The sequence below is a fragment of the Caretta caretta genome, chromosome 1 (assembly GCF_965140235.1).
Source record: "Caretta caretta isolate rCarCar2 chromosome 1, rCarCar1.hap1, whole genome shotgun sequence".
NCBI classification, from domain to species: Eukaryota; Metazoa; Chordata; order Testudines; family Cheloniidae; genus Caretta; species Caretta caretta.
The window spans coordinates 51100856-51124025 of record NC_134206.1 but is presented as its reverse complement, the minus strand read 5'-3'; the positions used below and the strand labels follow the sequence as shown (position 1 = coordinate 51124025).

Below are 23170 nucleotides of genomic sequence, written 5' to 3'. Positions count from 1 at the left end.
TCCATTAACAAAAACATGAAAATAAAGAACCAGTATAAACGAACCTGAAGCATAAGAGCATGTGGAGAGTGTACAAAAATTGAAGGGTTTTCCTTTGGTGAGGATTCAAGGCATAGTTGAGCATCAGTAGCCTTAGCATTGTAAGTAAAGGCAATACTACTTGCAAGTTTCCCATCATATAGAACTTGTTTGTGGTGCTCAGCCAGATGAATGTCACTCTCAGATTTAAATTTGAAAGTACTCTGGAAAAAAAAAAGTGACTTGAAAAGTGTACATTTTAAATGAATAATAAAAATTGCACGTCACAAGATCTGTTTGTTGTATTATATGAAGGAAGGGCAGGCAAGCAATACAGAATTTATCATTAAACTATATTTTGTATTTTCTGCTGTTTTCAAAATGTTTTCATACATTTAAGCCACAAGTTTATATCTTGATTTTTATTACCATTAGTAATGTAAAACTGGGACAGGGTTGGGAATCATATTTTCACCCTAAATGAACAGATCAAAGTATTTACTACATTTTACCATTAGTATGTCATTTTGTTCATTTATCTGGTATCATTTATTCTTCTTGGCAGCAGCATTAATGTTTTAACAGGTTGCAATTAATCTATGCTTCAGAAAATGCATCACAAAAAGCCGATATAAATCTGTTAATATTAACAGTAATGCAATATACATCTTCCAAAGTACAGGACATTTCAATTCTTCCACATTTTATTTAGGATAATAAAAGTTTAATGATCTAGAAATTATTTGTATTACTTGTTCTTTATTTGTGAATCTTTTTTTCCAAACCAAACTCTTACTTTGTTATACTGGCAATCCATGTTAAACAGAGATAATTTTTTCAGTGATACCATTCAGGATTGCCAAAGATATTAAAAACTGCTTACACACTGTATGGGTTCTTGTGCTTTCAATAGATTTCCGTACGTTCTTAATCTTGCTTCTTTGACTTTTTACCAATTACACTACATGTCTACCAAGCCCAAAGAAAATATTTTAATGGAAGAGCTTATACATATATACTTCCCACAGCTTCTACAAATATCTTTTTGATTTAATAGAAAGGGTTTTTTATAAAACAGCATGCATCCCATGCTTCATTAACTAACAGACAGTAACACATTCCAAAGAGCTACCGATGTGAAAAACTACTTACAAAAATTAAAAAAAAAAAAACAATTTTCCAAATGCCAGATTTCAAGAATAATGATTTTCAAAGTTAAGGGAAGACTGGAAATCTGTATTACTCTTAAATATATTGTGATTCTTATTTGATTAAAAACCATATTTTCTGGCAACACTGTCAAACTGACCAAGCTTGAAAAGATACATTCATTTTCTTCTGCAACAAGCTGTCAGCTTTACTTGACTTAGTACTTTAGCATGCTATAATCATTTGACAGCTGTGGGAAGGCAACTAGTGGTAAAACACAGTATACATAAAAATAAAACAAAAAAGTGTTAGAAATTATTACCATTAAAGTAATGAAGCTTGAATTTCAATATAATGATTTCTAAAAACATCATTTATATTAAATAATCTGTTCCGAAGGCAAATCAAAATTCACATTGCTCAAACTGCATATAACCAACTGCATTTCAAAATGTGCAACATTTTTATCACTTTCTGTCCTCCTCAACTTCTCCCATTTACACCCTCCCAGCAAGTGTTGTATGTAATAATTAGATCAGGGGACTGGTGGAATGCTATCCGAGTCCACTGATGTCCAGGCTAGTAGCAAACAAAGAGTTTGTTAGGAGGCTCCTCACCCCCACCCCATAAATTGTGCTTTCTTAAAATATACAGCTATTCTTCATGTAATGCAGCTAACTTTTGCTGACAATGCTACCTAGACCTCACTTATCAGTTAATAAGCATAGTTAGATTACCTCACAAACATCTGCCTGAGAAAAAGGGAGTATGTCTCTTTAAAAAATGGGACAATTTCTTTAAATGTACAAATCATGAAAGTATCCTGTTCATTGCCCCTCCCCCAGTGTCAAAAGCAGTGTTTTACATATTGAGCAAATCTACATTTGCCTTTTTATTGATTTCACAAAACAGTTGCATTCCAGCTTTTGACATATTTTTAAGTTTTACCGCCACATGAAATCTCTTCCTATACAGAAAAAAATGCTATACCCTTTAGTTTTGTAAAAATACATGTTTATGGAGCAAAAACCCATATATTTGGGGGTAGTTTTTTTTAATAAGTTGCCGAATTTCTAGGTTTTGCAACTATAAGCATGGTAGACAGTTTCATATTATTATTTGCCCCTTACATTTTGGTAGCACTTAGAGACCTAAATAAGGTGTATTTGGGCACAGAGAAATGGCAAAACTCTACACCATTTTTGTCACGGTAAATTATTATAGATTTTTTATATAATTCTTGAAAGTAATTTCAGTAGCTTCTTATTACTCTAATATCTACTGCTTCTGAGCACTAGGAAACTTGTTATCCAGTTTAAAGTTTATCAGAAATCTAAACTTCTAACCATTTCAATCTGATATCATTGAAAAATGGAAAGAAAAATGCAATTTAAACTGAAATTACAAGAAACATTTTGACTTACTACTTGAGGAGAAATAAGGGCTCAACCAGGGAAAGGAAAGTAGGAAAGATATGGATGACAGATCAAGGAAAGAAGCCCTGAATTCACACAGCTAGTCTCTTATTTTAAAACAAGCCCTCTCATAATCTTGTTAAAATACTACTAATTGAAAAGGTGAGTTTTGTTTTGTTTTTGTTTTTAAATTAAATACTTACCTGCTGAGAAAAAAAAAACAAATGAAAAGAAATGATTGAGGATGAGTAGAGAGGAAAACCATGATTCTCCAACAACATTTTAGGATCTTACAACCCATTTGGACTTTTTCATTATACTGGAACCAGAGACCAGAACAACTTAGTGAGATCTAGCATGAACACTCCCTATTACTGTTTGCAGCAGGTTCTATGAACATTTTATTCAGAATTCAATGCCCTGAATTTCAAAAAGGTTTAGATTCAAACAAACCCATTTTATTTAATAAGTTTAAGATCTGTGTTGCCTACTGGTTTACGATGTTTACACTGGTTCAAAAGAGAATTAATGTTTTAGATCACTGCTTGAAAGCCAGACACACAACAAACTAAACATCTCTCTTGCATTTTGTCAGGCTTCTGACAACAGCAGACAGGAAGCTTTTGCCCGAAGGAAGTGATCATAACCTGGAGCTCCCGTAAGATCCACACTCGGAATCATCATCAAGGGAGGGAAAGAAATGCAATAAATGCTTGTACATAACAATACTTTGTTATCTATGTTGTTTGTTAGTATCATGAGGGAAGAGACTCACTGTATGTACACAGTAAACACTCTGACTACTTATATTGCACTAGAGCAAATGGCATAAATCTGTGATGTTGGCTCATGGAGAGGTTCCATGTCTTCACAAGGTGTGGCCCTTTCCCCATACTTGCAGAGAGAGCTGCTCTCATACTGGTTTCTATTCAAGTTATCTAGGTTGAATTTAAAAAAAAAGAAGAAGAAGAAAAACGCATATACAAGGACACTTAAAAATTTTAAAAGGTAAATTTAATAGAAAAGCAGTGTTTTCCTAAAATATCCCACACTGTCGAATCTGTTGATCCTGCTCGGAAAAGGTTAAATGGGATCTACTGCCTTATGCAAGCCAAAACGCCATTAATCCTTATGGGAACAAGCGGTGGGAATGGCTCCACGAGAAAAGGGATGGAGGGTGTGAGCTGAGGTCTCCCAAGGGAAGAACTCTAGCTTCAACCTTCTCCCCAGGCATCATTGCTTCTAATCTTGGTTCTCTTATTTGTGTTTTCTTTATTAATGAAGACAAGCACCAGGAATAGGGTACATTTGCAATTTTAATAATATGCATATAAGGTATTTGTATAGCAGTTTGGGAGAGGCATCAGATCACACTGCACTGGAAAGGGGTGAAATCTGTTTATGCAGACTAGCTTTTAATGATGTATAATGAGAGTCTGAAGAGGTTGAGAGATTATGAGTAGAGCTGGGCAAATTTTTTTTGGTGAATAGTAAATTTGCCAAAAAATTGATTTTTCAGAGCACTGAAGCTATTCACAAATTTGGGTCAAATTCAGTGAATAATGTGTCTATTTTTTTTTTCTGAACTGTAACACTCAAATCATGTCATTTAATTGGGACCTTTTTTTGTTTCAGTGATTTAAAAAAGGTCAGTTTTGATTTGAAACTAACTGACCTTTTCTCTGGATTTTTCAGTTCAACTGCCAAACCAAAAATCAATTATTTGCTCAGCTCTAATTTTTAGAAATTGTGGGGAGGGGAGGTTAATATTTATTCAACTTCTTTGTACTGTTGAAATAGAATTTCACATGTTGTTCTCTGTTTTAGGCAGAGAACTAAGGAACTGTACTAAGAGCCCTCAATTGAAGACACGGAGGTTTTTAAAATTTCACAAAGAACCTTTCTCCCAATCATTCATAAACACTTAGCATTAAAAACTGTAGATGTTTCTTGTTTAAATAAAAATATTTTAACCAATCCAAATAAAAAAATCCTCCCCCTTCTCATTTATTTGCACTTCTGCCACTCTTCAGTCCTCCAGCACAAACAAGGAAAGTCAAGAACTAGCATATCTAGAATGGAAAAAAAGGAAGGGACAAAAACATTTCAAGCCTATTTTGTAAAACAAAAAGCAGCAAAAGGGCACCATTATATTTTCCTTTGCAAGTAACATTTAAAGGATTATTTATAAATTCTGCTGAAAAACTAGAAGGGATTCACAGAAGTTTCATATATTACATTCACAACAACTAAGTGAAAAGAGTGTTAAATTGCAAAGTCAAACTGTTGAAGTTAGGAAAATCCAGAATTAAAGTTCTTTGTGCAGTCTGGCCTCCTTGTGCATCTGAATTATCATAGCCTTTAGTTACATGACCACATGCTATTCTTTTCCACGGGACCCATGCTTCATTGAGTGCACAGGATTGATGGTGATCAGAAAATCATAGAATATCAGGGTTGGAAGGGACCTCAGGAGGTCATCTAGTCCAACCCCCTGCTCAAAGCAGGACCAATCCCCAATTAAATCTTCCCAGCCAGGGCTTTGTCAAGCCTGACATTAAAAACTTCTAAGGAAGGAGATTCCACCACCTCCCTAGGTAACGCATTCCAGTCTTTCACCACCCTCCCAGTGAAAAAGTTTTTCCTAATATCCAACCTAAACCTCCCCCACTGCAACTTGAGACCATTACTCCTTGTCCTGTCCTCTTCTACCACTGAGAATAGTCTAGAACTATCCTCTCTGGAACCACCTCTCAGGTAGTTGAAAGCAGCTATCAAATCCCCCCTCATTCTTCTCTTCTGCAGAATAAACAATCCCAGTTCCCTCAGCCTCTCCTCATAACTCATGTGTTCCAGACCCCCAATCATTTTTGTTGCCCTTCGCTGGACTCTTTCCAATTTATCCACATCCTTCTTGTAGTGTGGGGCCCAAAACTGGACACAGTACTCCAGATGAGGCCTCACCAATGTCGAATAGAGGGGGACGATCACGTCCCTCGATCTGCTCGCTATGCCCCTACTTATACATCCCAAAATGCCATTGGCCTTCTTGGCAACAAGGGCACACTGCTGACTCATATCCAGCTTCTCGTCCACTGTCACCCCTAGGTCCTTTTCCGCAGAACTGCTGCCTAGCCATTCGGTCCCTAGTCTGTAGCGGTGCATTGGGTGCTTCCGATCTAACTGCAGGACCCTGCACTTCTCCTTATTGAACCTCATCAGATTTCTTTTGGCCCAATCCTCCAATTTGTCTAGGTCCCTCTGTATCCTATCCCTGCCCTCCAGCGTATCTACCACTCCTCCCAGTTTAGTATCATCCGCAAATTTACTGAGAGTGCAATCCACACCATCCTCCAGATCATTTATGAAGATATTGAACAAAACCGGCCCCAGGACCGACCCTTGGGGCACTCCACTTGACACCGGCTGCCAACTAGACATGGAGCCATTGATCACTACCCGTTGAGCCCGACAATCTAGCCAACTTTCTACCCACCTTATAGTGCATTCATCCAGCCCATACTTCTTTAACTTGCTGACAAGAATACTGTGGGAGACCGTGTCAAAAGCTTTGCTAAAGTCAAGAAACAATACATCCACTGCTTTCCCTTCATCCACAGAACCAGTAATCTCATCATAAAAGGCGATTAGATTAGTCAGGCATGACCTTCCCTTGGTGAATCCATGCTGACTGTTCCTGATCACTTTCCTCTCATGTAAGTGCTTCAGGATTGATTCTTTGAGGACCTGCTCCATGATTTTTCCGGGGACTGAGGTGAGGCTGACTAGCCTGTAGTTCCCAGGATCCTCCTTCTTCCTTTTTTTAAAGATTGGCACTACAGTAGCCTTTTTCCAGTCATCCGGGACTTCCCCCGTTCGCCACGAGTTTTCAAAGATAATGGCCAATGGCTCTGCAATCACAGAGTTAGGACCTTTTCTAACTTATGACTTCGCAATCTTAATGTTCTTCTAATGTAGTTTTATGGATGGAATTTCCTTGGTTTTTAAAAAAGGAAACTGAAATAAAAGAAATTCCATCACGTGGAACCTTTAGATCCACAGCACATACCACAAGCTAACAGAGTCACTGATAGCAGTAGAGGGCTGTTATCCTTTATATGGGTCAGCTACTATAAGGCACATATTTGCCAGCAGGTTTCACAGGTATTTGCTGACAGCAGAGGAATGCTGACACTCAGGAATCCTAAATCCCATTCTAGGTTCTGAGGGGAGTGTATTCTAGTGGTTCCAAACCCCTCTGCTTCTGTCCCTGTAAGCCTGACCCCATCTGCCTCTGGCCCCGACAGTTTGTTCTGGTCATGTATTATGATCACTGGAACTAGAGTCAGAGGGCCCACATTCCATGGATGGACCATCATTGATGGGACGTAAGTGGAACTGGGAAAAGTGGAGAGTTAGGTTGGAAGCAACTCAGCCACACAGACACAGCAGTGCACAGGGTTTAATAAAGTTCTACTTAATCTGCATTCAGTGTCTCTCTGTGTGAATGAAACATGGTGGCAGGGCAGAGCTGTGAGATCTCTGAAGTGCAGCACCTGGCACCATGAGCCATGGAACTTAGTCTGAAGCACCCTGGAGCCCTGGATTTCTAGCCCAATGATGAACCCAGAGGAAGGAGGAGTTTGTGCTGTATGTAGACCTCGCCATGCAAAAGGATGACAACAGCAGGCAAGTAAAACTTTATTTTACCTTATTGGGCAGTAAGGCAGAGAGGTCTCCAGCTTTCTGAAGCTCAACATTACCTCAAGCCTCACAGCAGTCCTAGGAGTCCGGGAGACATATTGCTCCCCAAAGCAGAAAATAAAACCTGACGAGCAAAACTTTTTTCTCTAGAAATCAATGCAAAGGAGAGAGGATTGATTCCTATATTACAGCCTTACACACACTGGCCGTTACGTGTAATTTTGGGGACTTGATGGACTCCCTGATTCAGGACAGGACTTTCTGCAGGACTTGAGACCAACACCTGTGGAAGTGGTTGTTCCATGAAGGTGATCTCACATTAGATAGCTGCTTAGACATCAGGCAAGCAGCAGAAGCCTCAAGAGAAATGATGAAAGCCCAAGCAGGCATAACACCCCCAGAAGTACATGCAATGAGACAAAATGTCAATTGCATGTCTCATTTGCCTGGTCCCCAACAGCAAGCATTTGATTTGTTGAAACAAAAGGTAACAGATGCCCCTGCCCTTAAGTACTACCAGAGTAGATCAGATATTGTCCAGGAAGATTACTGGTACCTGACACCCTTAGCAGGGCATACATACCCAGTATCACCAATCTGAGCATGCAGGATGGACTTACATTTTGAGGACACAGAGCTCTCTCCCCACCTAATTACATAAGGATGTCCAAAAAAATACGTGTGTCATACCCGGCTATTTACAGCTGTCTTAGATGGCCTTGAGTGTGTGTTTACTGGCTGAGAACGAATATACAACTCTGCTCCTTGACACCTTCCAGTTGTGTGATAACTGCCAGCTGAAAGAGACCGTTCCCACATGAGCTGCCCTCCTGACCATGGGAATAGGTGGAAATAAACTTATTTACCTTCAAAGAAAAGCAGTACTTGATTACAGTGGACTACTATTCAATTTTTGGGGAGGACAATGCCCTGCCTGATACAAAAAGCAAGTCAGTGATTGGCAAACCGAAGGCCCACTTTGTGAAATATGCATTCCAGAGTATTCACCAACAGATCCCAATTTCCCAGAGAAAAATTCCAGGAATTTGACCAAAACACCACCTCCAGAGCATACACACAGATTAATGATAATGTAATCAGCTCCGAAAACAGCTAAGATACTGTTAAACAAGACTGTTTCTTGTCATTAGCATTTTTGGCACACAAGAATACCGCATTACAAAGGTACCAACGCCATCCAGTGAAGCAACTATAGGACAAAGGATCAAAACCCTGATACCAATGAAGGGAGACCTGTTGCAGCCGGAAAGATGGAGATACCACAAAGAGAAGATGGCCAACAATCAGAAAAAACAGGAACCAGAGTATAACAGGTCAGTCAAACCTACAAGGCGTGGAGACAGGCACCCCGATGAGGATTCAGCCATTAGAAAGATACCAGAAAGAATGGACTAAAGGAATCATGAAGGGGGCACTGTCATCTAGCTCACACAAGTGACAAGTAATCCAAAGGAACAGGAGACACTTGCAAGTCAACAGACAACAGCCAGAGAAAACCTACAGAGATAGAGAGATAAACTACTACCACAGAGTAGTAGTATGCTGCCAAACACTAGCGAGTTTCTATTGAGCATTTGTGAGCTGAGATTTTCAAAGGCTTTCAACCAAATTTGGGTGGATTTTCACACAAGAAAAGGCACTTCCCTGATGCCAGAGCAAGATTGTTTGTTTGTTAACACAGATAAAATAACTTATTTTCCCCTAGCCACATTCTTCAGAACCATTTGCTGAAATAACCCAACAAAATTAAGCCATAGGCAGGTACTTGGGATAGAAAATTTCAACCTAAATAGTTAAAGTTTAGCTACATTATAAGCAACTGAAAACAGGGTGTTACAAGAAGCAACCTGTTAGTTTTGCTTTTTTCATATACCCTGCTAGATTCCACTACAGCAGTTTACCAATCTCAGGAATAAGGAAAGAGGCCTGATTACATAGTACTATCAACACATTAATTCTGTTTATCATCACCTAGATCAGCTAGTTGAGCTGGGACATTTCTAATTTCTGCAGAATTATATTTCTACAATAGACAGTGATATTCAGCCCATAATGAAAACAAAACAAATGTTTTAACTATCATTCTGCACTAAACCATCATACTGCACTAATTAAACCATTAAACCATCATACTGCACTATTAATTAATTAAACCATCATACTGCACTATTTCTAGTTCTTCCCATGTACAAGGACTAGTATTATGCACAGACTAAGATCAAAAGTGTACGATAAAGTTAACCATGGGGATATTATTTCAACAGATAACACACTTTACTACTACTGTATTTGAGATTTGATATTCACCTCACTGAAACCTACTGGATGGTTGATCACTTATGAAACATTGTGATTGACAGTAAAGTTAATGTTTTAACTTATTCAATTTTATTTCTCATTTGCAATATCTTACTATGATTCCTGAAAAATTGTACAAGAAAAGTGATTTTTATTGGAAATTTTTGTATTAGAACATTACACAAATTCTTAGATTGAAGGTACAGACAAATTTTAGCATGCAACAATTTTAAGATATAGGATCATACACTGTAAATCCTTTGGCTGTTTTTTTTTTTCTATCAGTGAATGAAGAATGTCATTTTTAATCAAGCTAAGTACTCCACATGCTCTCAATACTGCTATCTGATGCAGTCAGTATGTTTTCAATTAACCAAAATAAAAATATTAATCTCAACGAGGAATATCGTTAACATTAAAAATGCAATGAGTCATCCAAAGTAATTTAAACTATTTTCTACACAGGTCATTATTTAAATTAAATAAGACAAAAGAAAGATCCTTACCAATAAATGTACATCACCAAATACATTGCCTCTGTAAATCCACAGTGTAGGAGTTTTGTGCCATGCCTTGCAAGCCGTAAAACAGCTAGTTAGTAAAACCATTAGGGGAGGCTTGTACACTCTACAATCTGAACACTCCAAAACCACAAGTTTATAGAAGCCTCATCCCCTATACAACTCCTATTCTGGAAAAGAGAAGGTCAATGTGGATCTGCAAATGCACTACATTCAGATAACTCAATTTAATGGAATCTAATCTTCCTTTGTCTATCATGAACTGCCTCTGCAGATCTTCTCTATATATAAGACTATTCAGCAATATCAAAATCCAGGATTAGGAACAGAGGACCAGCAAGATCAAGCAACAGATTTCTGAAATAAGAATGCTCATCTCTTGAGAGCTTGACTGTATGAAGCATAGCTTCTTTTTATTCCCATTTAAAAGGAATGGTTAGAACTAAGGACTCTCTATGGCAGCCATGTGTACCAAGGATGGTCTAGATAATACTTAGTCCTGTCATGAGTGCAGGGGACTGGACTAGATGACTTCTCAAAGTCCCTTCCAGTTCTATGATTCTATGATCCCTAGGATCCAGTAAAGCAGAAGGATCAGAAAGACTGGAACATTACTGGTCTTTCCCCCCCCCCCCATTCCCGAGGCTCAAGCCTTTAAAAAAAGGCCCTCCTTTCTCAACACCAAACTGCTTTGACTGTCCTCTATGATCCAAGGATTTCTGCTGAAAAGTAAAAATTAAGAACTCAGCCTAGTAGGACATATCCAGGTGAAAGACCAATTCTTCTGTCAGCAACATGTTCAGCCTATGAATCTGATCTTCCTCACTCTTGAGATAAAGGCAGTGCCAATTTAATGGATTCCAGTCACACACAGGGGTCTGCAATAGATATCTTGCTACTCCAGAATGAACAAATCTCGAGCCTTTTGTGGATTCAAAATATTGCACCAAGAGCTCAGCTGTGCTAAACAAATTTTTAAGATAGTAGATGATTTGTACTTCTTATAAAAATGTTGCTCTGTGTGTAACAGAGTAAACAAAACAGGAGAGATAGGGGGAAAAGGAAGATTAAAAGTGAAGAATTTTGTGGAGATGGCATTTCTAAGGAAATGTAGGACACAGGAGCTCCCATGCTGGATCAGATTAATGTTCCATCTACTTCAGTAACCCATCTCCAACAATGGCCAGTTCCAGATTATTCAGAATAAGGTGAAAGAAAACCACAAATGAACTATGGAATAATCTCCCCCCAGGGAAAATTTCTTCATAGCCCTAGGAAGTTAGTGATTGGCTTGTAACATGACAAATGGGGGTTTATGCCCTTTACAATATTTTATCCCTTCTAATGTAGCTATCAATATTTTTATTATTGAAAACATATTGGTTTTCACACAACTGAACTCTAGGCATATTTTCAGCTTTAATATAGAAATCACTAGAGCCAAAGTGTTTCTATACCTAATTATCTGTACCAGTCATATGTAGAGGCATTAATATCAGGATGGATAAAAATCAATGATTTAAAAAATAAATAAAGGAATTTTTTTTAATTTAAATTGGATTTATTTGATAAAATGCTTTTTGAGGAAAAAACTATCTAAAGATAGTTTTAATTAAGATACATTATACCTCAATGGAATAGGGATTATAAATTCTAATTCTATAGTATGAGACAATATATTCATGTAATGTTTAGGAAAAATTTTGTAAATGAGTTCCAATAGGTCAAGGATTAGGGACCAAATCTTATCCACAGGCTTCTGTATAGATTATTTAGGTTAATCTTTCTATCTACCCAATGGGACTCAGTGCTCAGTCTAGAAGATACCATCAGAGATGCTTAGTTTTGCAGTTCTCAAACTGTGGATTTGTGTCTTCAGAAGTAATATGCTTGTTAACATAAATAAATAATATACAGAGGTGAAAAATATATTGTCCCTCTGCAAATCTGTGGACACAGAGTTAATCCCTTACCTCTCTCTAAAAGTGCAAGGTTTCAAAAAGTTCAATGAAGAGAAGGTTGTTGGGGGCGGAATAGATCTGGACAAGGAGAAGAAGACTGGAGATAAATATGAGAAGCGAGCGACATATGCTTGTTTTGTTAAAATATTATATGTTTGCTGTTGAAGAAAAATATCCAGAATACTTAATGTTGTTGTTTTAGTTAAATAAAACAATTTAAATGTCTGTCTGGTGATATTCTCCTCCTAATACAGCCTGGTAAGAAAATCCTCCAAATATTAATGATTAACCTGTTGAATTGGAGATATTTATGAAGTCATTGGGAGGTGAACTATCTGCTTCAGTTACCTTTGGTAAATGAAAAAACCAAACAGACATTCATTTTTTGATATAGCTGTAAAACTAATCTGAAAAGTTTTCAAAATAAATCACTGTTTAAATATGTACAGTGTGTACCTTCTAAAAATGAAACCTACATCTCTCTCTGAAGAATATGTATTAAAGGATATAACAACCAACAAGAATGCACTTTTTATGCTCTAATAAATTTGTTAGTCTCTAAGGTGCCACAAGTAATCCTTTTCTTTTACTTTTTTTGTAGAAAATCATGATTAAATTGAGTCTTCCTTACTAGTGATTTAAATCAAATCCACCCTGATTAATATATTCCAACGATCCATAAGACGCATAGGATTGAGAATAATATGGTGTTACTGAGATCCAATTATTTAGGGATGTTGATACCAACACTATATTTTCTGTATATATTATATAAAATTTTGGTATTAATCATTAACAGATAAATGTTCAGAATTGAGCAGCCTTTTATTTGAGCATCCTCATCATGGTTTTGAAAACTTGCCTTAAATCTGAATCTTAGTATATTTTTGACTTTGGCATACTTCTTAATTGTCTGGTATAATTTTGATAGCGCCTCAGGCATACAGCTTCTCTATTTTTGTTCCTATCTACCTGACTTGCTCTTTTTTTGTGACTGCTAAAAGATGTTCCTGCTGCTAGGCTTTTTTAGTATATTATCGATTTATAGCAGTACACTAATCTATCATGTCATCTTGCTCAAAAAAGTAAGGGTTCGAATGCTTTTGAACGAAGTCTAAGAGAATAGAAAGTATGCTATCTTCTATAAACCTGGCAGTTGTTAAAGTAACAAGAATAAAAATGATGAATACATGGGGTCTCAGAACACACAGAAAGGCTGTTTCTTCAATGAGGAACCAAACTGAAATAGTTTCTCTCATGACTTTTCCATTCCACTCCATTTTGAAGAATTATGAGGAAATAATTAGGAATACTGTACATTTCCTAGATTACCTTTCACTAATACCAAAATAGATTTTTTTCTTAAGATTGCATATTTGCACCTCAAATCAATAAAGTTGATATTTTGTTCATGTTGGGGAATTTTTTCTCCCAAAATGTTACAGAACAGTTTAGCTGGAAGATTTTTGGAAGCTCACCATGACAAAAAAGAGCTTACTTGCCGGTAACTGCTGTTCTCTATAGTCAGCTCTGTACATTCACACTTGTAGGATTTGGTGCTCTGGCATTGAGCTGCAGAACGGCCTTGAAAAATCAGGACCATGCAAAGGGTACCTGAGCATTCTCACCTGAGGGTGACATCATCTTGCCATATAAAGAAATGCATCTCCCAACTACCTCTATTCCTTCTCCCAAACCACAGTCCTGATGTTATACAAAACTCAGAGCTGGGAGGGTAGTGTGAATGCACAGAGGTGAGTCTCAAAGAACAAGTGACTCTTTTTTAAGGGCCTCTGGGCATTACTTCATGTGAAAAATTAGCAAGCTATATCAGGTGCATGGTGGGTGAAGAGTTCTAGCTAAGTATGGTCTGTAGAACTATCCCAAACTGGGAATCAGAGCAGAATGCTAAGTCCACGGGTAGTGCCTGATGAAAACATCCATTGAACTCCACGTTGTTGCTTTGCATAGCTCCAAAGGAATAGCATATTTTAGCAGTCAAAAAAACAAACAAAAAAACAGGTAGACAGGAAAAAAAATTGAAGAGTAGAGTAAATCTTTAAACTAAAATGCATTCATGAGTCAGGGAGTATGAAGGAGGAGAAATGATACTTCCTCTTTTTCATCTGTTTATGATCATCTTATGGGAAGATGTGTTTCCTCTTTTTTTCCCTTTTACCTGAAGAGGCAACTGACTGGACTTAAAATCTTGAAGCAGAGAATAAATTGGGAATTGGTGGAGCAATAGCACCAGGTGAAGAATAAGCACCATTACACATGCATCCTGCATCAGAGCCACGGCTATTCAGGCCTTGAGAGACAGTGCCATTCTGGTCTTTGGTGCCAATATAGATTTAAACTATGCCAGTGGTGCCATGTAAGGGACTCACTGCCAGTACAATGCTGAAGAGATCCCAATGTCCAGCTTAGGGTAGACAGAAGTGCTAAGGCTGGAACAAGTAATGTCTTGAGTCCTGTGTCAGAGGATCACATCCCAGAGGTTAGCCTCAGTACCATCAACAAGCCCATTGTGATTTTGGGCTGTAGGCATTGGTAAGACGGTTGCACCTGGAGCCTTCTGGTGTGGTTAAGTGAAGGTATGGCAAATCATACATTGGGTTACCCAGTAGGCCTCAGCCTGACAGAATTCACTGAATGTGGGCATCAGTCTCTGATATGATCATAAGTCAAGAGACATGCCTCGTAAAGCCCTTATTGGGTTCAGGGCTTGACAGTCTCTGTAAGGATCATAGGGCTCCTGGGCGAAGGGCAGGGTGATTTCTATTAAACTATCCTATCCTGTTCAAACTGTTTACAATAAGGTCTTGAGCTAGGCTAAGGAAAGGTCTAGTTCTGAGGAAACAAGTCCTCTGGCGTGGCAGCAAAGAAGTGAGGTAGTTTGATGTGGGAGGTACTTCCTTATATAGGAGTAGGACAATGAAGTCACTCTCACATGAGAACACTCATGCACGACCCCAACATGGCTTCTCAAGACAGTTGCACAGCTCAATGCCAGGAGCAGCAAAATCACACAAGTATGAATGCACAGAGAAGTAACAAGCTTCAAAATACTATCTTAGAGAAATAGAACTATATATTTGAGTCAATCCATTCATAGTAAGAGTCAGGATTTTTCCTTCAGTAAAAAGGTCTTTCACCAACAATATTACTGTATTTATACTATATATCCTAAACTACTTATATATTTTGAGTTTTGAAATCTATCAGACATGCCAACAAGGTTAAATAAAAAAATCACAGGGGTGTCGCAAAATAATTCCATGGTGTTTCCTGGGACTTCAGACAGGGGAAAAGTCTTTATCTGTAACTTTGGGAAGAGTTTCCCATTCCACCTGTCTTGGCCAAAGACAAACAAGTAAAAACCTTTCAGCATTCTCCCAGGATTATACTTCAGCTGTTTGGGATATATTCTCTTTTTGGTTTTATTCAGTTTCTTTTTTTCCTCTAAGAATGCAGTAATATGCTTTGTTTTACTGTATGTTATTGAGAAAGTAGTGTTTCCCTCCCACTTTCTAACAGTGGATTTACATAAGCAGGATGTACCCCCCAGTAGCCATAAAATCTAAAAAAAGCCACGGTGAGAATGCCATGGTGATATAAAACATTCAAAAACTATTTTTCAGCAAAGACAAAATTCAATCAGCATGCCAGCAATACCAGGAGGCCTTGCTGCCTAATTCTGGAATGGGACTTCTGGAGGGTTAATCATGATGCCATCCAACCTAGCAGTTTAAGACTAATGGTGTCCCTTTGAGTGAGTACAAACTAATTATATTGTCAGAGTTAGTGCTAAGATTCAGTCTCATGGATAACGCAGTTTTAGTTTTGTGTTCATAGTATTTCCAATTAATATTATCACCCTCATTGTAGTGAAAATGGATTTTCCTCAATTTATTTTCAATCCTAGGAATTAGAAAATAGTATGTTGCCAGTATGTCTAATTGAAACTCCTAAGGTGACCAAGCTTTTCTCATCAGCTAATGATGCAGAAAGGTAAAAATATGAATAGTTTTGTTTCCCAGACTACTACACTGTAAGACATTTTGAAGACTCTCGAAACTGTAGAGAGGCTACCAATACAGAGTTCTCCCTTTTGGCAATCCTCCCACAATACTGAAATTCAGAAACTGCCCATGGCTTGGCCTGATAGATATGTGGAAGTAAGCATCCTTGAGACTGAGAATTCTGAACAATTCATGGGAGACAAGGAGGGATTAATCGACGATAGGGTAACCATTCTGAAATTCAGCTTTCAGATTAATTTGTTCAGTCTTATCAGGACTAGAATGAATAAAGTATCCTCATTCATTTGAATATATCAAAAGAATTTACAATAAAACAACTTTCCCCAGCAACACTGAAGGATTTATTTTACTGATCCCATCTGAAAAAATGAATTGACTAAATTGTCTAAGAGGGATAAAGGACATTGGTTTTGGGGCAGCATGGAAGTCGACACATGAGAACCTTCTATCATTTCCAAAAGCCAATTCACTCAGGTAATTCCTCGGCATGCCATCTAGAAGAATAACTGTATTCTTTCATACTTCTCACTAACTTTCCTTATTCCTTATCAAAATGCTTCTCCTGTGACACCCCAAAACTATATTGTGCCAGTTTTACACTTTGATATTATCATCAAACTGCAAGAGAATGTGTGGCTATAGATTAGAGCTGATCATAAAATAATTTTAGTTCTACAGACAATTCTGACATTTGAATTTTTTTCCCCATTCTGAATGTTTTGACGTTGCCTGCAGAACAAAAATTACAAAAAAGAATTAGGACTATTATATAGCTTCATTTCAATACTGTTAAAATGTTTTGATAAGGTAAACATTGCTTTGTTTCAACAACACAGAATATTTATATATACAATATTAATTTTAATATTTTATTTGATACAAACTGCAAATGAATATCAGCATTTAAATAAAAACTACTGACATCATTGAAACGAAGTGAGAAAGTCAGAATGATTTGCTTCAACTTTTTCCCCCCATCAAAAATTTAATTGTAATAGACTAAAGCTATCAATTAATCGCAGTTAACTCACGCAATTAACTCAAAAAAGTTAATCATGATTTAAAAATTTAATTGTGATCAATCAGTTTTAATCACACTGTTAAACAATAGAATCCCAATTGAAATGTATTTAATGATTTTGGATTTTTTCTACATTTTCAAATTATTTTTATTACAAATAGTTGCACTGTAAAAATGATAAAAGAAATACTATTTTTCAATTCACCTCATACAAGTGTTGTAGTGCAATCTCTTTATTGTGAAAGTGCAACTTACAAATGTAGATTTTTTTTGTTACATAGCTGCACTCAAATACAAAACAATGTAAAACTTTAGAGCCTACAAGTCCTCTCAGTCCTACTTCTTGTTCAGTCAATTGCTAAAACAAACAAGTTTGTTTACATTTAAGGGAGATAATGCTGCCCACTTCTTATTTACAATGTCTCCTGAAAGTGAGAACAGGCGTTCACATGGCACTTTTGCAGCCGGCATTGTAAGGTATTTACATGCCAGATATGCTAAATATTTCTATGCTCCTTCTTGCTTTGGCCACCATTCCAGAGGACATGCTCACATGCTGATGACTCTTTTTTAAAAAAATGCGTTAATTACATTTGTGACTGAACTCCTTGGGGGAGAACGGTACGACTGCCGCTCCGTTTTACCCACATTCTTCCATATAGTTCATGTTATAGCAGTCTCAGATGATGATCCAGCACATGTTCATTTTAAGAACACTTTCCCTGCAGATTTGACCAAACGCAAAGAAGGTACCAATGTGAGATTTCCAAGGATAGCTACAGCACTTGACCCAAGGTTTAAGAATCTGAAGTGCCTTCCAAAATCTGAGAGGGATGAGGTGTGGAGCATGCTTTTAGATGTCTTAAAAGAGCAACACTCTGATGCAGAAACTACAGAACCCAAACCACCAAAAAAGAAAATCAATCTTCTGCTGGTGGCACCTGACTCAGATGATGAAAATGAACATGCACTGCTCCACACCGTTTTGAATCATTATCGAGCAGAATCTGTCATCAGCATGGACACATGTCCTCTGGAATGGTGGTTGAAGCATTAAAGGAAATCTGAATCTTTAGCGCATTGGGCACATAAATATTTTGTGATGCCAGCTACAACACCTGTTCTCACTTTCAGGTGACATCGTAAACAAGAATCGGGCAGCATTATCTCCAGCAAATGTAAACAAACTTGTTTGAACAACTGGCTGCAGAAGAAGTAGGACTGAGCGGACTTGTAGGCTCTAAAGTTTTACACTGTTATTTTTGAGTGAAGGTTTTTTGTACATAATTCTACATTTGTAAGTCCAACTTTCATGATAAAGAGATTGCACTATAGGACTTGTAATGGAGGAATTGACAAATACTATTTCTTTAGGTTTTTTTTACAGTGCAAATATTTATAGCAAAAAAATATAAAGTGAGCACTGTATATTTTGTATTCTTTGTTGTAATTGAAAACAATATATTTGAAAATGTAGAAAACGTCCAAAAATATTTAAATAAATGGTGTTCAATTATTAACACTGTGATAAATCACACAATCATGAATAATTTTTTAAACCATGCTATTAATCACGATTAATTTTTTTAATCGCTTGACAGCCCTATAATAGACATGTTTTTGCAAAAGGCTTTGACTTCAGTGAAAATTGAGGTCACTTACCTGTAACCACAGGCTCTTTGAGATGTGTGGTCCCTATATGTATTCCATGCATGAACATGCATGCAATCCATGTGCCTGAGATCACAGATTTGTAGCAAACAGAATCCGGTGATCCACACTTGCTCAATTACCTTTCTCATTCTCTGAAACAACACACAAATGCTGGTGCAGGCCAATGGCTCATCAGTTCCTTCTCCTACCATGAATCAGATAAAATCTGAAGCAGAGGGGAAGGACAGCAGACAGTGAAATGCAGATAGGGACCACACATTTCAAAGAGGATCCAGTTAAAGTTAAGAGACCTCCATTTCTTCTTCTTCGAGTGCTGAGCCCTATGTTTTCCACATGAGGGTGACTGGTAAGCAGCATTCAAACAGGGGGAGGGTGTGAGGATGCAGTTGTTATGGGTATCTGAAATACTGATGTCCCCAGAGCTGGATCTGCAGAAGACACCTGGGCTAGGGCTTAATGCTTCATAAAGGTGTGGAGCTTTACATAGCTATCCTACACATATCCAGTATCAATACCTCTCAAAGAGATGCAGTCAAGATTGCTTGTGTTCTCATAGAGCAGGTCCTCAACTCTATATGGGGGAGGAATACGGGCCAACTGATACCAGAGAATAATGCATCCAGAGATCCATGCAGAGTCTCTGGGTAGATGACGCTTGTCCTCATGATAACTCTGCTATAACATCAAATAGTCTTGGTGTTTTCCTAACTGGTTTCATTCTTTTATGATAAAAGGCCAAGGACCATCTAACACTGAGGGAGTGCAGTCTTTTCTTCACTGAACATATGTGGTTTTGGGAAGAATACTCGTATGTGAATATATTTGTTCATGTGAAACTCAAAAATTACTGTGGAGATGAATTTTTCATGGAGGCAACGGGAGACTTCCTCTTCATGAAATATGGTGTACAGTGGGTCAGCTATGAGTGCTCCCAATTCACTCAGCCATTCTGCTGATCTGATGGTGATTAAGATGACAACCTTCATGGAACAATAGAACATGGACCATGTGGCCATATGTTCAAAAGGTGATTGGATAAGGACAGAATACTAGGTTGAGGATGCATTGTGGTGTTGGTTTCACCACTAGAGTGCCCCATCAAAAGAAACTCGAGTGATATTGGGCAGTAACAGATGACATGGAGGAATTCACGTCATTCACATGTCTGGGTCTTTGCACCTGTCATTTATGTGGCAGTTTGTAAGGGTGTTGTTGGTAAAATGTGCATGAGAGAGGTCTGGAGCTATAAGGTTGTTTGTGGTGTTTTGGGGGTCAGAGTGGGGGGAGGTCCTCGATGATATTCTGGACCTCCCTTGGAAACGCCCAAGAGTGAAGCCACAATTCATGCCTCAAATATGGTTGTGGTGATGGGTCTACATGCAGTATCAGCTGCATCTACTGCCACCTAAAATGATGTCTTAGCTATCAATCTGCCTTTGTTCCTTAGGGCATGTCATCCTGTGGAAATTTGTCCCCAAATTCTAGAAACGTGGAGTAATTTGTGAAGTCACACTTTGCTAATAATGCCTGGCAGTTAGCAATTCTAAATTGGAGACTGGTAGATGAAAATAATTTCCTCCTCAAAAGACCAAGGTGCTTAGTATTCTTGTCAGTTGGAGTGATCTTGGGGTGCTGTAACTTGGACCTCTCTATTGCTGCCTGTGTTGCTGAAGAGTTGGGTGTTGGGTGGCTAAACAGAAACTCTGTCCCTTTAGATGGCACAGAACGTTTTTCAGACTTTTTGGGGTAGGGGCACAGGAGATTGTTATGCTACCCAATACTAGTAAGTTCCAGAAAGGCCTCATTGACAGGGAGCACCATCCAAGAGGGCCAGAGGGTAACAGAATGTTCAATAGACTATTGGGTGTCACGGAGCTCCTTGAATGGAGTCTGGAGCTTGGCTGACACTCTGCAAAAGCTCCTGGTACTGCCTGGTCATCAGATGGGAAGGAGATTGATAGAGTAATCATCTAGTGAGAATAACAAAATACTCGTCAGAACCACTGGTTCCAGTTCTACTTCCTCCTCTGCAAACTCCAACAGAGCTAGTTGGTATCTGCTGGGACAAGAGGGTCAGTTCCATTTTTGAACGTAACTGGTATAATCTGCTGTATGGATCCCAAGGAGACCAGTAGTGCCGGTAGAAAGGATTGACTAGTCGGGAAGGCCCCCAAGGGAGTGGGTACCAACGGTCCTCTTAACTGGGAGAAGGGCAGCTCCAAAACCACCTTCTAAAAACACTCTTCTAGTGTTTCCAGCCCAGGATAACAACTACAGAGTTTTCATATAGTTGGGCAATGTCCGGATACTTACCTGAACTGACCTACAAACCTTTTGAGAAGTTTCCAGAATTGTGTATTCTAATGTGGCAGACTACAAATTCTGCAGCTTTTTTATTTGAGTTTTTAAATTAAATATGAAAATAAGTGATACAGTCAGTACCATTTACTGTGATATTATACTTCATTATACACTGTCACTACATTTTCTAGTTCTCTGTATAACAGCAACTTTATATACAATGCATAATAGAAGTTGACAAGAAGGAAGTGAGATTTTTGGCAGCTCGGAAGTGAAACAACTAACACTTTCAGCATGGGGGATGTGCACCAGACCATCTGGAATTGAGAGAGAAACCTGGTAGTTGTATGATTCTAATAAAATTATCAGCAGTGAAAGAGTTAACAATGTTGCTATTTAAACTGTCTGCTTTTGGTTTTGGAGTTCACAGATCCCAGACTTTCTGCAAACTCCAGTAGGAATTGTTGAATTGATTTATCCTTAATGTTTGCAAGATTATCGTTACAACCATCAGGATTAGATATTTAATTTTTCTATAAAGGAAAGCTTACATCTCATTGCACAATATCAGTGCAAGTGTTGGCCAGTGAATATATACCACAACCACCTCTGTAGTCAAACATAATAAACGAGACAGGATCCTGGACACAAAACACTGAACTAAAGCAACTTTCATTCCGCTAAGCATTAAAATACACAGTCTACTAAGTACTGTTTTCTTTCACTGCTAGTGAATATGATTGTTTTGAATTCCAGAAAAACCTACATATACCAGTCACATAGGACATATTTCCTATTATCTATGTATTTCACCTATTCATATAATACACATAGCATGAGACACATGTATAGTCTCACTGTATATCATGACAACATTGTTTTTACAGGACCATTTTCTAGATGTCATCCCAAATGTTAATGGAGTTTAAAGGTATCTTAGCTTATTTTGATCTGTTAATTTAAATTCTGTATTTTGCATATACATAGCACCTGGCTTCTCAGGGACTCAAGCGCTTTAAAAATATCACAAGTTTTACCATTTTACAAACAGGGAAACTAAGGCTCAAAAAGATTGACACTATGTCACCAAAGAAGAGTCTGGAATAGAATCCGGCTCTGTCTCCCATCCTCGTGCTTTAACTGCTAGAGTTAGACAAACCAGCTAAAACAATGCTATTTACAGTTTCCACAGAAAATAATAAATATTGCTTTTATTAGAGAACAAAGTAAAGTATGTACCATCAATTTGCCAAAAATAGTAGCATAAGGGCATCAGCACAATCATGAAAACCAAAGGACCACTGATATTTCAACTGTAGAACCATCTGAAACTCTGAATTTGCACTTTATAAGAGTAGATGGTTACATTTTGATCAGTCTTGGTCTGTTACCTCTCTCTGAGTTTGGGGTATAAAACAATAAAAAGGCTTGATTTCCCTTGTTTGGAATAGACTAGAATTGCAATTTCACATGGTTTCTTTTTGACCCAAATACACATTGTACACTCAAGTATGTTTCAAAGGAAAACAAAATTTAGTGAATCTTTTAAAAAGCTGGTTGAATTTCAGATTGGTAACGAAGTTTTGAAAAAAACAGATGTGAAATGTTCTCAAGGAAATATAAACCACAAAGCTCTACTCAAGCAGTTCCAAAAGAGATGCATTCAAACAAAATCTTTGGCTAAAAACATAAAAATACCTCATTGTGTTTTTAATTGGAAAACTATTTTTATATTTGTGAAATAAATTAAGTTTTTACCTTATATCCAGGTCCTAACTGATGTATTGCAAATATCTGTGCTGGATTGAGTGCTTCAGTGAACACATATACTGCTCCAAGTTGACCACAAAACACTCTGTTTGCATCAGCTGTCTCTGAAGAGCCAAGAAAACATTTATCATAGCTCTGTATAAAAAAGAAGAAATTTTAATGAATTTAAAATACTTGGGGAATATTCAAAGAAACAGTCCTTGTTTATCTTTTAACGAAGAACAAACTAATTTATTATTGAATATAGTAATATCAAGAAAAGAAAAAAATC

General features: G+C 37.6%; 1 protein-coding gene across 5 annotated transcripts in view; it reads right to left on the bottom strand.

Moving 5' to 3' along the window:
- Positions 1–23170, bottom strand: part of NBEA (neurobeachin) — an 858254-nt gene that overhangs the window by 598558 nt on the left and 236526 nt on the right. For all 5 annotated transcript variants that reach the window (XM_048847621.2, XM_048847613.2, XM_048847638.2 and 2 more), the window contains 2 exons: positions 22888–23034; positions 45–242 (listed from right to left, as the gene is read on the bottom strand). In XM_048847621.2, the coding sequence (XP_048703578.1) occupies positions 45–242; positions 22888–23034 (345 nt within the window). The remainder of the gene's footprint in view (positions 1–44; positions 243–22887; positions 23035–23170) is intronic.